Source organism: Lepidochelys kempii, chromosome 1 (assembly GCF_965140285.1).
Source record: "Lepidochelys kempii isolate rLepKem1 chromosome 1, rLepKem1.hap1, whole genome shotgun sequence".
NCBI classification, from domain to species: domain Eukaryota; kingdom Metazoa; phylum Chordata; order Testudines; family Cheloniidae; genus Lepidochelys; species Lepidochelys kempii.
In genome coordinates this window covers 344,781,274-344,797,055 of record NC_136380.1, presented here as the reverse complement: position 1 = coordinate 344,797,055, position 15,782 = coordinate 344,781,274, and the positions used below count along the sequence as shown (strand labels likewise).

The window sequence follows — 15,782 nt, the reverse complement described above, 5'->3', positions numbered from 1 at the left end:
GGGGGGCAGGATGTTTGGGGAGGCACAGCCTTCCCTACCCAGCCCTCCATACAGTTTTGCAACCCCAATGTGGCCCTCAGGCCAAAAAGTTTGCCCACCCCTGGTGTAGGGAGATGGTCTAGCTCTGCTGGGCCTGAGAGGTGATGGGGGAAGAGCTGGTCTGACTCTCCTGAGCCAAGGGGAGACGCACACCTGGCTCTGTTGAACCTCAGGGGCGATGCAGGAAGAACTGGTCTGACTCTCTTTGGCCAAGAGAGAAGTGGTCAGAGTCTAGGGCTGGGAGCCAGGAGCTCCTGAGTTCTAATAATCTCAGCTCTGAGAGTGCCTCTATCCATTGTCCTGGGCCCATATGTTCAAGCATGACAGGGGTCTTTTGCCATCCCTAATTTCTGCAATGAAGAGCCTCAGAAGAAGGGGATGTGCAGGATTCCTGCTGTCACCACAACAAAATTCTTTGGGTTTTATCTGGAGTGAACTTTGTATTCGAGTGTCCACCTGGACAGGGCAAGGCTATGCTGCTGTTTTAAGGTGGGTAGCAGCAAGCAAGTGGATTTGTTGTACTTCCTGCCCAGGGCGTCAGCCTGCGATAAGGTGTGCGAGGCAAACAAGGAGGCTCTGGGCCTGACTCTGCTCTTGGTTACATCAGTGTAAATTAGGAGTAATGCCACTGAAGTCAGTGGAGTGACACTGGTATAAAACTGACATGAGAAGGAAATCAATCCCGCTGTGCCTTTGTCTGTCTGTGTGCAGTCAACTCCCCCTCACTCTGTCTGCCCTTGCTTCCATCATGCACTGCTTGGGTAAGAAACCTGCTAAGGCCCCTGGCTAGGGTGTGCTGGGCTTACTCGGCCCTTTCTGTGTCTGTGCATATGCACACATGAAGCCAGCCAATCTCGATGTGTTTTCAGTGAGAGGCTGTCTTCATTCCCAAAGAGGGCTGGCTTCACCTCAGAGGGGCTGGTCCAGGCTTGAATGCACCTGTGCATCATTTTTCACTGGAACGGGCATTGGTAGGGAAATGTAAACAGCCACCGTTTTCACATTCTGCTAGGGATGTTTTGCTAACCTCTAGCTCTCCCAGTGCTATTCAAAAGCTACCTACGGTGATGGGGACAGAGAAGTGCCTAGACAGAGAGTTCCCGTCAGGCAGGCAGAAGGGCTCTTTCCAAGACATTACCCTTTAGCTTGTTACCTTTCCTACTCCTGCAGTTACTGTTCCGTTTTGATCATCTGTGTCCATTTGCAACAGCTTCTTCCGTTGGCTGTTGCCTTCTTGGCTGCCTGTTCCTCCATCCGTGCCTGAGTCTAATGTCAGCAGGGCTTTCTTTGCTGAATACCTCCATACCATTGTGTTAGATAGGGAAAACCGCTGCTCTCTAGCCCACCCATCTGATTCCTTCTTCCGTGTTCATCGCTCCCTCATCAGCAAATCGTAGTCCTGGCTCTGCTTAGCCCCAGTCCCAGGGAGATGGGTATATTACATACACATCATGACATGCCTTGCAAGGCTTCAGAGGGATTTGACATACTTGCAGCTGCAAGGGCAGAGCGATGCTGAGTGATCCAGGGGGGGAAGCTGCCACGGGAGCAGGAGGGGTTGGGAGAAAGATGGCCCCAGGTCAGGCATGGAGGTAGCTGGAAGAGAAGGGAGGCTCTGGGGTAGGACACACTGGCTGGCAGCATCAGTAGGTGCAGATTGCGCCAATGGCAGGGTGGGGAAGCAGGGGATCAAAAGAAGGTAATAAAGGGAAGAGAGGACGAAAGCACCAATGGAATGATACACACTGTTTGTGGAAAACAGATTGGACACCTCCTTTCTATCACCATCTCCATCCACATCAGCCTGTTACAGCTCCACTAATCCTCCTTGCGTTTTCTGTTGCGTTTTGCCAATAAGGAAAAGGTAAAGAGTCTGGAGTCTGATTTTTCGTGCAAATACCCTGAGTCATAAATCTTCTGATAATACCTCCAAAAACTCAGTGACCCACTGTAGCAGGGCATCTTGGTTGGGATTCCGTTTTGCTGAGGACCATTGAACGCAGGCTAGTGAAGTCATTTGGATAGGTGTCATATAAAACTCAGCAGAGGAGGAGAAAGATGCCTCAGGAGATTGGGACAGGGATATGGAGCCTGTCACCTTTAGGACACTGAGGCAAATTTCACTGGGATTGTTAGTGATTAAAAGTAGCCAACATCCAATGGCTGTTCAGTGGCTTTTGTGGAATGAGTTGGTGATTCTCAGTCCAAATCCTACTAGACAGGAAATTGCATCAAAGCTAGCACCCTCATAGTGAGCACTAATTTGCACCCTGGCCGGCAGTCTTGGGTGAGAGGCTAAGGAATCAATCAGTGGGACATGGTGATTGCACCTCCATCTCACCAAAGGATGATCCCATGAGAGCAGGAAAGCAGGGAGCTTACCCTGCTGTGTAGATAGACTTCAGACTCCCGGGCTGCTGTCAGTTCGGCCCCTTTTCTAAGTGCTAACTTAATTTGGAGTGAAAGCGGAGCAGAAAAGTTTCCGTTGTGTTTCAGTGTGGTTTCAAAATGATTAGCCAGTGATGGGGGTGGGGGGAGAGCTGAAAGCGGGAACCAGTACGTGTGTTGGGTGGTTTTATACAATTTTATCAATGGTCTCCGAAGCTCAGGAATATGGTAATGTATTGTACCTGCTTATTCAGAGGAACTGGGGAGAGCTTCAAGCTTTTGTGCTATCATTCTTAAAAAGAAAAAAAAATCTTCATTGAAATGCAGATAGTAGCTTTTCACTTGGGAGTGAGTGAAAAGTTTTTCTATTAAAATGCTAATGAAAGAATAAACTGTAACTTCAAATTTCTCCCTGAAAATGGATGCTTCTTCTCTGTGTTTTGGTATCAGTGTAATCTGTGCCTTTGGAGTATGATTATTGTATCTTGATTGGAGGGGTGGGGAGGGGGTTCATTTTCTCTTGGATGTTAAGGAATCTTCTCAGATACATTTGTCCAGCATCTGGGTGTATTTTGAAGAGCAGCTCAAAAACAAAAAAGAAAAAGAAAGTGAGCATGAACTAAATGAAATGATGATTTGGAAGTACCACCTTCCTTTATTAGTTGTGTTAGGGTAGCACATACAGATCAATGCTTTGTTATGCCAGGCATTGTAGATATACCCAGTCCCAGATAGTTCCTGCCCCGGAGATCTTACAATCTAAATAGATAAGACAGGTAGTATTATTACCCTCATTTAACGCATGAGTAACTGAGGCACAGAAAGATCCAGTGACTTACTCAGGGATCACACAGCAAGTCTATGACAGAGCCAAGTGTTGAACCCAGATCTTCAGAGCCCCTGTGCCCAAGGCCACCCCCCCCCCCCTTTCCTTTTTCCCTTATGGGAAAGTCCTATGTAATTGACTAGAGAGTAGAATTCCATAGCAGGGTTGTTATCCTCTGTCACAGTCTATACATTGGCTTTGAAAACCTATAGAAAGGAGCTGATTTGCTATTAACATAAACAGGGTTGTAGAGTAATTTCTCTATTGTTTTTGTCTCTGTTAAACTCTGTCGGAATTCTTCAAGCGGTCGGTATAACACATGTGCAGTGCCACTTCAGATCCATCCAGTCAGTGCAGGATCTGAATGGCTTGGCTTCCTGAGGCATGGCTGTATCATAGCAAAGTTACTTCTGAGCTTTCTCTGAAGGGCAAGGGAGATCTGGGGTCCTTTGCTGTGGTCACTCCATGCCTGCAACTCCCTTTTGAAATCATTGAACCTTTATGAGTAGCTGGAACATTTGACCCAGTTTCAGGGAGAAAAAGATAAGAGACAAGACAAGATAAACCAATAGGATCATGATCGCCAAGGCTCATAGCCTCTGTTGCTTACCAGCCCAATAGAATAAGGCAAATACTAAAGACACCCCATTCCTACTGGTACCGACCGGCAAACATACCCCCAATACATTCTCAATGTGACCCTTTCTCTCCACAGACTCTGACTCTCTCTGACCTGAAGCCAAAGAGGGGTCCAGTGTCGGGGGGCACACAGGTGACCATTACAGGCACCAACCTGAATGCTGGCAGCAACGTTGTGGTGACATTTGGGCGGCAGCCCTGTCTCTTTTACAGGTGCGCACGTAATCCTTCCCTGCAGTACGTGCCAGGGGCAGGGAGCCGTGACCGGAGAGATGTGGCTGGCGCAGTTTTCTGATGGGAATGTTCTGGCACCAGGCTATGAAATAGCCCCCTCTGTCTGTCCACCGTCCTTGGTGCTGGGCTGAGCATGTAGAATGTGGTTACAGTGCTCCGGCACCTTCCCGAAATGAAAGGGAGCTCATTGGGTCTCATCCCGGTCCCTATAGGATATTAGTTCTCGTCACCTAATCACCATACAAGCTGAGATGATTGGGGTGGGGTCATAGCTCATGAATAGGTGACAACTGGACTAGCAGCGGGTATTGCAGAGGGTTGAGGTACACGGCTGAGACATTTGGAGTCTTCTGACTGGAATAGCAGGGAGTGTTGCTGGTCAGGTCTGAGCTGCATTGGCAGAGCTGTTAGGGGAAGTGGAGAGACTGTGTCTGCTGGACAGGGCAGTACTGTCACTCCCTCCCCCTGGCATCTCAAAGTACCCAAATCGTTCAGGCACCGTTTACATGAAAAGTAAAAATATCCGTGAAAAGCGTAGCTCAAAAGGGAGGGAGCACGAAACCAAAGACTGGCTAGCCCTTCCCTTAGCACCCTGAGGACCGTGTTAGTAATGGTGTGAAACAGATATACATCACAGTAGGCTGGCCCATTATAGTTTCTCTCTTATATACACACAAGCACATTTCTTGTTGTATGTCAGTTCTGTTCTGCAGTCCATTAGAGGATCCTTACTGTGCATGTCCCTGGGTGGGAAGACAGGATTCATTTCACTGTTTTGATTAGTATTTGATGTACATTTTCCATGGTCCCTGGTTATATTTCATGACCGTTCTCCGCGGAACCCGTGCTTTGCCAGTCAGTGCGGGAGTACAGTGCAAAAGATTCCATCCCACATCCCTGCCATAACAGGGGGAAAAAAACAGTTGATTCTAAGTATTAAAACAACTCTCTCATCTCTAAAAATAATCTTGCAAGACGGTGAAATGGATGGCTCAGCTGGAGACCAGGGCACAGAACTTTTCAGCTCTAGATCAGCAGTTCGATTCCACTCCAGGAAGGTGGTGACCGAGAGTCAGTGTCCTCTACTGGATGTTCATTAATCCACCTGAAAAGGAGTCCAAGTTCAGGTCTTAGTGGCATCTACAACACAAAACCTACCATCACCGTGATCAACACTAATGTAGCAATTAGCAACCAGTGGTTCCCAGAGAGGCCAAACACTAAGCGGGGCTTGAGACTGAAGGCCTCTCCCATCTCAAAGGAGGCCTTCCCATTGCAGGGTTGAGGCACATTGGCAAGGTGATGGAGGGGGAAATTGCACAGCTACCATGGCCCATGCTGCATCTCTTCTGGGGTTACAAGGCTTCAGTCTCCTGGGCTGTCACTATGAGTCAAACCCTATGAGTCATTCATGGGCGTCTGGTGACCTGACGTCTGTAATTTATGGTCACGTGGTAACAGCCCGTGATTTAGGAGTTCACATGTGCATCAGCGCTGCTTGAAGAAGAGTGAACAGTTAGTGTTCAAGGAGCAGTGGAGCCTGTAGACAGACACTGTCTGAGGACGGCTGAGGGGAGGCTGGAGGATAGAAAGGGAGCAGAGGTGAAGCATGCAGGTAACAATGAGCTCAGTTTGATCCTCCTATGGTTGTAATTAGAGATGAGACTGAGACACAGATCACTAATTCCTGAAAATCAAAAGCAGTAGGACCTCGGATCTTTGCTCCACCCATTACAGAGGGAGAGGCCAGCTGCAAAATTCAGACCTGAATCGGGGTTTGAACCTTGCCACAAACTAGGGTTTTGGTTCCGGCTCCTCTCTAATTACAATAAAATACCTCTCAGTGCATTTTCACCTTCTGTCCCCAGATCCCAAAATGCACTGTGAACATTAGTTAGCTGAGCCCAACGGTCCCCCTGTGAAGTGGGTGGTATCATCCCATATTACAGATGAGAAAGCTGATGCAGAACCAACCCGTGGCCTTTCTTATGACAGTGGTCACTGCTGATGCTTTGAAGGAAGAAATCAAACACTCATCAGGCTCTTAATCATGCAGGGCTGTCCCTGGACGGAAAGGTCTCTTGGACCCCAGCTAGGGTTCTGTTTATGCCCTGAGGCTTGAGCACTGAGAGCCCTTGCAGTGTGATCCTAGCTAGTATGAATGTAGATGCTAATTTTCGTTCAGGTACATGTGTTATTCTGTTCCCACAAAGTCCACAGCAGGGAGTTCCCCAGGTTAGGGATGGGTTGGTTACAAAGCACGGAATGGGGACTGGACAGCAGGGTTGGTGGCAGAGCCCTTTAATGGTGACATTGTCCTGCTCACACTGTTTATGCCTGGTTGATTTTTGCTTCATTCCGCTCACAGGAGGTCCACGAAGCACATTGTCTGTAACACTACAGCCTCGGACGACGGCTTTGATAAGGTGAAGGTGTCCGTGAGGGTGGACAAAGCCAAAATACATCAGGAGTTGCAGTTTGAGTACATGGAGGACCCCACCATCCTGAGGATTGAGCCAGAGTGGAGCATCATCAGGTACGAAGACAGCCACCATTTCCTCTGTCCCTGACTCCCGTTGTTCTCTGTTGCACAGCTGGATCCAGGCATGTGGGCTTCTCCTGCTGATTAAGACCCCAGTTCAGCCGTGCACTTTCCAGTGGGACTTAGGTGACGTGACCTTGACTTCAGTGGGGCCTAAGCATGTGCTTTGCCGAATCAGGGCCAAAGAGCCTAATGGGAGCAGAGGGTGCTCACAGGACTAAGCGCGGGTGACGATGCCTTACACTGTATATAGTGCTCTTCAGTGGGGTGGCTCTCAAAGCACATTGTGTGTTGTGTCTGTGTGTGCACATGCACATGGAGGATCTTCCATTGACTAGGCAGAGTTCGCTGGTGACTTAAGATGATAGCTGCGTTCCTTCCAGGAGCCGCAAGGGGCCTTTGTGCAATGCTCGCGTCTAACAAGCCTTCTGCAACTCCTCTAGCAGGGGACAACTTCCCTGCTTAATGAAGCAAAATCCACACATGAGCCTTTGCCGAATGCATGTCTTGGGAGTACCAAGGCAATTGTTTTGATTACAAGGGGGTCTCGTGTCTGAGGTTAGAGATTTTTGCCCAAGTACTGAGGACTGGAGAGTTTCACCCTCCACTTCTATGCCAACCCCCCCGCCACCCCCAAATCCAGGAATTTGCCTCCCAACTCCAGGATTGTCTCCCAGCTCCAGGATTTTCCCCATAAGTGGTAGGGGAAAAGGACTGGATTCTCTTCTGTTGCAGACTCTTCCACTTTCCCCTGTGGCTGGCTAGACCCATGCTGATGTATCTCCCAGAGGATCTCAGTGGAGAATTTCATGATCCTGGCTGGGTTTGGCTGAACCCATTCAGACAAAATAAAAACCCTCCAGAACTTGAACTGCTCCTTTCTGAATGAGGTTTGAGCAAGTCTGGGTCACATTATTTCCTTTTGGGGCTTTTCTACACCGTAGGGTAATGTGCTCTACAGGGATGTGATTTCTCAAGTGCACAAATGTGTTGCACATTAATTGGTCCATTCAGACCCTGCCAGTGAGCACTAAAGGTTCCCTCGCGTGCTTAACATTGCGTTGTTTGAAACTGGGCTCCGTTAAATCACACTAGGGAATCTTCAGTGCACACCAACAGTGTCTACACAGGCCAATTAATGCAGATTGGTGCACTTTAGAAATCACACCCTCCTAGTGCATGTTACCCCATCAGAGACAAGCCCTTTAATTTCCACTGCTTTCCTGCACTTGCTCCAGTTGCTTTCTAAATTGAAAGTGCTGGAGTTCCATGGGAAGGCTATTTGTGGCCTGGCGGGATCTCTTGTTAGATCTCCACCCCATGTCTGCAGATCCAGAAGGTTCAGATAGCATGGAGATGCCTCCCTATTACTGATCCCTCTTCCTAACCAAACCTCACACCCATTGGAACCCTCACTAATTTCCTCCAGGACAGAGAGGTACACACCACACTGGTCACTCAGTTCCGAGTTGCTCCATACCCTGTTGTCACTGTTTTAATATTTGTTTTTCCGTAGCACCCAGCAGCCCCAGAACCCCATTGTGAGGCACAGAGACAAAGTAAAACATGGCCCCTGTCCAACAAGGTCCACATTCTAATGGCCCTGACCTATGCCAAGCCCAGATTTTTCCCTTAGTTCCACTGATGCAACCCCATTTGCTCCAGCGAGGTTGCACTGAGAAGAGTAGCTGAGAGGAGAATTTGGCCCTGAGTATGGAAGGAAGCAAAGCCTTAGATAAATACTGTCACAAGCCTGCGAGACTGGCCCAGTGAAGAGAGAAATTGGTCATTAAATGCTCTAGTATTTGCTTTAAATGATACCATATAAGAAATATGAGTCTCCTCTCATCCATCCATCACAGCTCTCAGCTCCCCTGTCAACCTGGAGTGATTGGAGTATCCGGGGATTAGGTCACATCTCGTAAATACCCCGGTTCAGCTCCCATCCAGAAGATGTTTTCACAAATCAATTAATGACTTAAATTACGGTGGGGGAATTTACCAATTTCACCAGATTGAATCTTTCCACATTGGGCTTGCGGCTTTAGTGTCTGGATTTTCCATTCTGGGGGGTTGTTAGTCACAGAGTTCAGGTTATCGCTGAAATGAGAAAGCGCTTTACTCCCTTCCTCAGTGAAAGTGAGTTTAGTGCTGGTGAAAGGCGCTGGATTGACAGTGCTGGTCACTGAATCCCTCCATTATTCACAGGAAAGTGACAGCGCAGGCAGCTTCCTCCACCCTGCCGATGCCCTGGCCACAAGTGAAAGGGGAGTTTGCTCTCCAGGGCCTGTTTGCTCCTGGGCATCTGATGAAGTGAGCTGTAGCTCACGAAAGCTCATGCTCAAATAAATTGGTTAGTCTCTAAGGTGCCACAAGTCCTCCTTTTCTTTCTGCTGAAACTGCCAACAAGAGGGCTAGTTAGTATGAGCTGAGTTGTGAAGTGAAATGGGACTCTCTGCGCTTAATGGAGAGCCAGGAACAGCATCTGGCAGTTACTGCTGCGGGTGCCAACCAGGGTATCACCTCTGGGGTTTTGTGATGGTGGCGCACCCGGACCACCAGGGCCTGGATTGAGTCCCCTTCTTCCATTCATATGCACCCCCAAGCACGGATCCCATTGTTGGTTGCGCCCAGCCAGAGCTGGATTGGAAGTGGTGATGCAGAGCTGAGCTAGAGTGAGTTTGGTGGGGCTGATCCTGGTGCCTCTAGGACATTGGTTCTCCTCACAGAACCACTGTACAGTCCAAGCTGATTGGCGGTCATGGGTAGGTGACCTCTGGACTAGCAGAAGCTGTTGCAGATGAAGCTTGAGGTGCGTTGGCTGAGCTGTGTGGAGGCTCTGCACTGGAATAGCAGAGCGGAGAGACGCCTTGTCCCAGTGCCTGTTTCCCTGAACCGTCCAGTGCTCCATTGCTATTGAAAGACATGAAAACCTGTGGACTGATTGCCTTTTCAGCTGCCAGCTGGGTAGCACGGACAGATGGCAGTATGCATCTCTTGCTGTCCAGTTAGTCCCTCCGCCCCTTGCTGTTTTAAGTGGCTAGGTAGGAGGGAATCACCAATGTTCATTCGGTGGAGATGAACAGCAATGGCTTGAGTGTAATGAGTGACCTCTGAACCTGAGGAGTGCTCGTTGAGCCCCCCCAGGTTAGCGCCGCTGATCTGATGAGTTATCCCTCAGCCAGAGCTTGCACATCTATCTGCCAGGGCTCAGCCAATCCACAGGCTCAGGTCTAACCAGGAGTTCCCAAGGCCAGGGATATGGGTTCCCACTGCGAGCAGCCATTCCAGTCTGCTCAACGTCACTACCTTGCCAGGAGTATCCCCTGCCACTTGGAGGTTCTTACACACTGCTCCTGCTCCAGCCTGCTCCTGCCCCGGTCTTGTTCCAGCCCTGTTCTTGATTCCTGCTCGACCCCTGGCTCTGGTCCCCAACCTGACTGCTAGGCCTGACCGCTGCTAGGCCTGACCGCTGCTCCAACCACTTGGCCTCACTATCCACTTCTCAGTTTGACCTTGAGTCAGGCACATTGCCAGCAAGTGTGGCAATCTAATACAACGCATCCAGCGCACCTCAGTCCTGCCTTCAGTTCCTCTTCTGAGCCTCTTCTTGAGGTCAAAGCCTTGGAGAACAGTGAAGGGGGACAGGACAGAACATCCTACATTAGCACTGTATCTCAGCATCTCTTTTCCTAGTGTGGAGCTAACCTGTGGAACTCTCCGCTACTGGCAGTTGTTGAGGCAAGCAGCAAAACAGGGCTGTCAGAAAGGGCTGGATCATTGTATGGCCAGTGGTGACATGTGCAGCTCTTTGAAGTAAATCAAGAATAATTGACCTCCATACTTGAAGCCGTAAGTTGATCAACTGCCAAGGTCAGGGAAGAATTTTCCTTCTTGCCTCTAGTATAGTTTTACATTCTTGGCAGGGGAAAAGTCACCTTCTAAGCAACAGGTATTGGCCACTGCTAGAGGGCAGGGTGCCAAATGAGAGAGATTTATCGTACACTACGCTTCATCACAGCAACTTATGGGTCTTTCTTCAACTTGTCCCTGACTTCTGGGTTAAGAACTCTGAAGGCTGAATGAGTGTCATTACACCAGCCTTGCAAAGTCATCATGAAAACGTACCAGGCCAGGCACAAATTCCGCTCACTTGCCATTTTTCATGGCAATGATAAAAACAAACAGATCCTATTTGACTTACATGTCCAAAAAAAAATTACTCATGCTGGGGAAGTAGAATTTTACAAAGCGACATTAAAACAGACTGTCTGGGGTTGATTTGAGTTACATTTAGCATCAGTTGGCTCTGAAGAGTAAAGAACACATTATCGAGGCTCCTGAGCAGTCAGGGGTCCACTTGAGAAAAATCCCAGGCCCCAGCATTATCTGACGCACAAGCTGTCAGCAGCACCCCTGTCTGCCACAGGCGATAGGGCCGAGCCAAGCCCAGAGCGAGAGGTGGAATGGGGAGAGTAAGGAGTTGGAGTTGTAGAGACAGGCATCATCTCTCCAGCTAATTCAGTGTCGCGTCCTCAATATCCCATTGTGCCGTCGCTTCCATTTCTCAGCACACGCAATAAAGGAAGAGAGAGATTGAGATGGCTATCTAATGTCAGGCAGAGAGCTCTCACCGCAGCGGGCCAGGCTAGGGAGTGCTGGAGAGATCTGTACAGAGCTACTGGCATCCCCATTCACTTCTAAAACCAGAGAACCTGTTCCCCCTCCCATGACCCAGGGTGAATGTGCTCTGAGGTACTGCCAAGTGGGATGTTCAGGGATTCTGGCTGGGGAAAATCCTGTTGCCCTAAAGCCTGGGGACAAGAAGGGAAAGATGGGGAGGGCTGAATGAAGTTGTCAGCAATACAGAGGGGAAGGGGTGGAAAGAAGGACCAAGCCAGTCAGAGAGGCGGAAGGTGGACCTGGTTGATATCAGCCACAGAAGTTAAGCCTTGGTAGAAGGTGGTGGGACCAGGGAGAAATGTGCTTCCGTGCATGCCTGAGGCTGGGGCCTGTTAGTGCTCTGATCAGCTGAGCTTCTTCTTCCAATCGGGGGTTGCTTCTCCAGCCTAAACACACTAATAGGCCCTTTCCTCAGCTTTCAGGGCTGGTGTAGGGTGAACACCACCTTACACATTTTGCAGATTGCCTCCTTTCTCTAATGGGATGGACCAAAACCATAGATTCAAACTGAATGCTGCGGCTGGAGCCTCTCTCTTAGGGCATATCTGCACAGCCGCCAGGAGACGGGTAGAAGTACACACAATAGCTCTGCTCAAGCTAGCACCTCAAAACAGCAGTGTGGCCACGGTGGCCGGTGGTGGCTGGTCTGGTTACATTCCGAGGGGTTCAGGTGGGTTTATAGTGGGGCGACTAGCCCGAGCCACTGCCCGTGTCGCAGCAACGTCTCCGCTTGTGCAGGTATGTCTCTCCGCACTGGGAATGACACCTCCCAGCTGCTATATAGAGATCCCCTTCGATTCTCCCATCGATCTCCAGAGATCACTGTGCCCACGAGGGTGCAATAAACTCATTCATGCACTTTGCACTAAATATTTAGTAAGTGAATGTAAAGCAGGCGACAGGTCTGAGAAGGAGAGCACCAGAGGGCGGGGTCCTCTGTGTTCAAAGCAGTTTGAGTCCCCTGTCACAGAAACAACAGAACAAGATGCACCCTGGAGAGATGCAGCTAATACCCGTAGTGAGAAAGAACCCAAGCTACAGGAGCTCAGCTCATAGGGGAGTACGTGGGACTCACAGCAAATCAGACGGGGGTTTGCAATGTGACGTGGCAGCGGAAATGCTTGGGTGAATGTTTGGACCTGATAGACGGGGCTTCACCTCCCAGACCAGGGGTGTGGAAGCCCCTCTCTGCCTGTCTGTTCAGGGGATTCGCAGATCACCCATCATGGTAACATTCAGTTCTGGGCCTCGATAACAGGTAATTCTTGTTGTTCCTTCTTTCTGTTCTGTAGTGGAAACACCCCCATAGCTGTGTGGGGAACTCACCTGGACCTTATCCAGAACCCTCAGATCCGGGCCAAGCATGGTGGGAAGGAACACATCAATGTGAGTATTGCCGCTGGGAAGGGGAGCGGTGTTAAGGAACGTGGCCAGGCTGGTGAAAGGGGCTACGGGACAGCTCTGGAGATTGGAGTCTCCTGTTTAACAGGCAGAGCGTCAGCAGCCCAAGCAAGCCTGCCCGCCCCCAGTGGGCCTCAAATCCAACCTGCAGCGGGGAGTGGAGCATTGATTCTCCAAGATCGAGGTGGTTCTCAGGCTCTGCTGCAACAGTTAGTGGCAGGGATAGTTTCTGTTATATGGACACTCATCATCTAGGAATTGTCACCGATTCCTACTGCACACAAGGCCCCACACTGCATTCCGATATTAATGATGTGGGTCACCTCGCTGCCATGCCACGGGGTGGAAGATAAGTTAAGCACACTGGGGCAGCAGGGACTGGGAACACCCTGTTGTCACTCTAGCAACACCCTATTCCCCCTCTGGCCAATTCAGGAGCAGCATAGCCAGCCCTCCACAGCCAGGAGACCCACCAGGACTTAATGGCCTGGTTCTGCTGTCACTTACTCTGGTGTAAATTGGGAGCAGCTCCACCAGCCAGTGGTGTTACACCTGTAAGTGAGAGGAGAATTTGTTCAGTAGCACCTGGGGTTTCAGAAGCCACGAACGCAGTACAACTGAAGTCAGTGGGAACTGTAAATGCTCAACATCTCTGAAAATGAGGGTCATCTGGCCTGATTTTCAGAAGTGCCGGGAACCCACAAACCCCAGGGATCGCATGGAAGCGGGAGGAGCCCAGCATCTTTGAAAATGAGGGCACTAGTGCCTGTGAGGCTGTGGATGGTGTGTGTCCGTGCAAAGGTAAAAGTGAGCAAATCACGGGGAGAGGGACCAAGTAGTAAGAAGGAATCAACGCCAAACTCTCTGAGAAAAGCCTGGGCCAGTATCAGCTGGTGTCCCCTGCAGCAGAGACCTTCCCTAAAAAGCCATCTCTGGGTATAGCAAGGTAAGGCAGGAGGCACTATGAAGATAGGGAGCAGCTGAAGATAACCTCAGAGCCAGTTACAATGAACCCTTGGTAGTTTGCGCCCTTTTAATTTTGCTCCAGAATCACCCAGAGATGTCTCCAGGTTTTATTTGTTATGGGTTTGTTTGGGTTTTTTATTTGCTTGATGTTCCAATATCCGGATGTGTGGTTTTCTTTGGATAAGACGTGGTTTTAAGAGAAGGAAGCTCATTTCTCCCTCCCTGCCCCCTGGCTCCTTCGATCTCTGCCTCCTCACAGCAACAAGCCCTGATTAAACCCTGCCCCTGTCAATCTCCTTGCCCTGCCGTGGGGACTCCTGAGCAGAGGCAAATCTCTGGGTAGGGCCGAACCCAGAGGGAGGCTGAGCCCCTGCAGCTCCATTGGCTCAATGAGTATTCCAGGGGCCAATGGCCCCCCAGCATTTGGCCCCTACAGAGGGTGTGTAAGGTACATTCTCGGCTGTACCCGAGACATGGAGTAGGTCTGGAGCCTGATTCCATCTCCCATGACCTCCCACCACTTACAATAACCTCTGGGGGCAATCCTGGGTCAAGCTCGGTATTTTTCTATCCTGTTGCATTTACCAAGTGTCATTTGGCAGATAGATTCTCCAGCATTCAGAGCTAGCTGCCTGCAATGCTTCATCTCCTTCAGCAAGCACTCTTCAGCCCCCTGCCAGGGAGCAGGGAGCAACGTGATACTGGGCCGCCTAGTGACTAGCTCAATCTATAAGTGCCCTCATCAGCCAACAGGCCATGTTCTAATTCCACTTACTCCGGTGTAAAACCAACAGATTGCCACTGGAGTTACACCAAGCTTAGATCAGAATCAGGCCCCGTGTAGACTGCACAGCTGTCGTGAGCTGATGACCCTGGAGAGGGATTTAAACTTGCAAACTGCTGGTTGGCTCGGCGGATGAGAGCTCTTGGTACCTGATCATAGCCTGACCTCCTGTGCACAGGCTGATCTTGGGCCTTTCAGTGACACAGCAGAGTTGTCCCAGTGCAGCTCATCTGGACGGCTGCATCATCTGCATGGAATTGGGTCCAAATCACTTTTCTCATCTGAATTGATCTGGGCAAAATCATCTCCAGTCCCTGTATTAAAGTAGATGTAACAGTGAATGCTCTTTGAGCAGGGGCGGATCATAGCAAACAGCAAAAGGGACGTTTGAAAAAAAAATCATAAAGCCAGGCTTGGGTTCATGATTATTTGTACTAAAGTAACTTTGAGAGGCCTCAGCTGAGATCCGGTCCTCTTTGCTGGGTGCCGCACATATGCTTGGTGAAAGACAGTCCCTGCCCTGGAGAGCTAACAGTCCAAATAGGCAGGACAGACAAAGTAATAAAACACCCATTTTACAGGTGGGGATCTGAAGCGCAGAGAGACTTAGGGCTTGTCTACATGGAGATTTCAGAGTAGCAGCCGTGTTAGTCTGTATTCGCAAAAAGAACAGGAGTACTTGTGGCACTTTAGAGACTAACAAATTTATTTGAGCATAAGCTTTCATGAGCTACATTTTTGCATCCGATGAAGTGAGCTGTAGCTCACAAAAGCTTATGCTCAAATAAATTTGTTAGTCTCTAAGGTGCCACAAGTACTCCTGTTCTTTCTACATGGAGAGTTATTCCAGAATAACTCTTCCTGATTAACACCAGGTGTGGACACTCTTGTTCTGGAATAAGAGTGTCTATTCTGAATGCCCAGATCTCCTGGTCCCAGTGCAGTGCCTTAAACGCCAGGCCACCCTCTAGAGCCAAAGTTTGGATACCCCAAACTTTTCGGGGGGAAAAAGGCAGGTTCAGTCGACCAGCCCTGTCATAAAAATAAAGGGAAGGGTAACCACCTGTCTGTATACAGTGCTGTGCTGTAATGTGATACCTATGTTCTCTGATAGCTATTCTCAGCCTACAGAAAATTCTTAAAAAAAAACCTAACAGCTCTGTCTCCAGGCAAATAGACAGAAAACCCTCTGGCTGCTCTTAGCTAAAAAAAAACAACACTTCTTCAGGTCTGTGAAAAACTTGTGAATTTCCGTGCAGGAGGTTAAATACCCTGCATTT

At 49.5% G+C, this 15,782-nt stretch overlaps 1 protein-coding gene across 1 annotated transcript in view; it reads left to right on the top strand.

The window, feature by feature from the left end:
• PLXNA4 (plexin A4) overlaps window positions 1-15,782 on the top strand; it is a 577,474-nt gene that overhangs the window by 478,426 nt on the left and 83,266 nt on the right. The window contains exons 14-16 of the mRNA XM_073328857.2: window positions 3,969-4,105; window positions 6,495-6,662; window positions 12,644-12,737. Coding sequence (XP_073184958.2) covers window positions 3,969-4,105; window positions 6,495-6,662; window positions 12,644-12,737 — 399 coding nt within the window. The remainder of the gene's footprint in view (window positions 1-3,968; window positions 4,106-6,494; window positions 6,663-12,643; window positions 12,738-15,782) is intronic.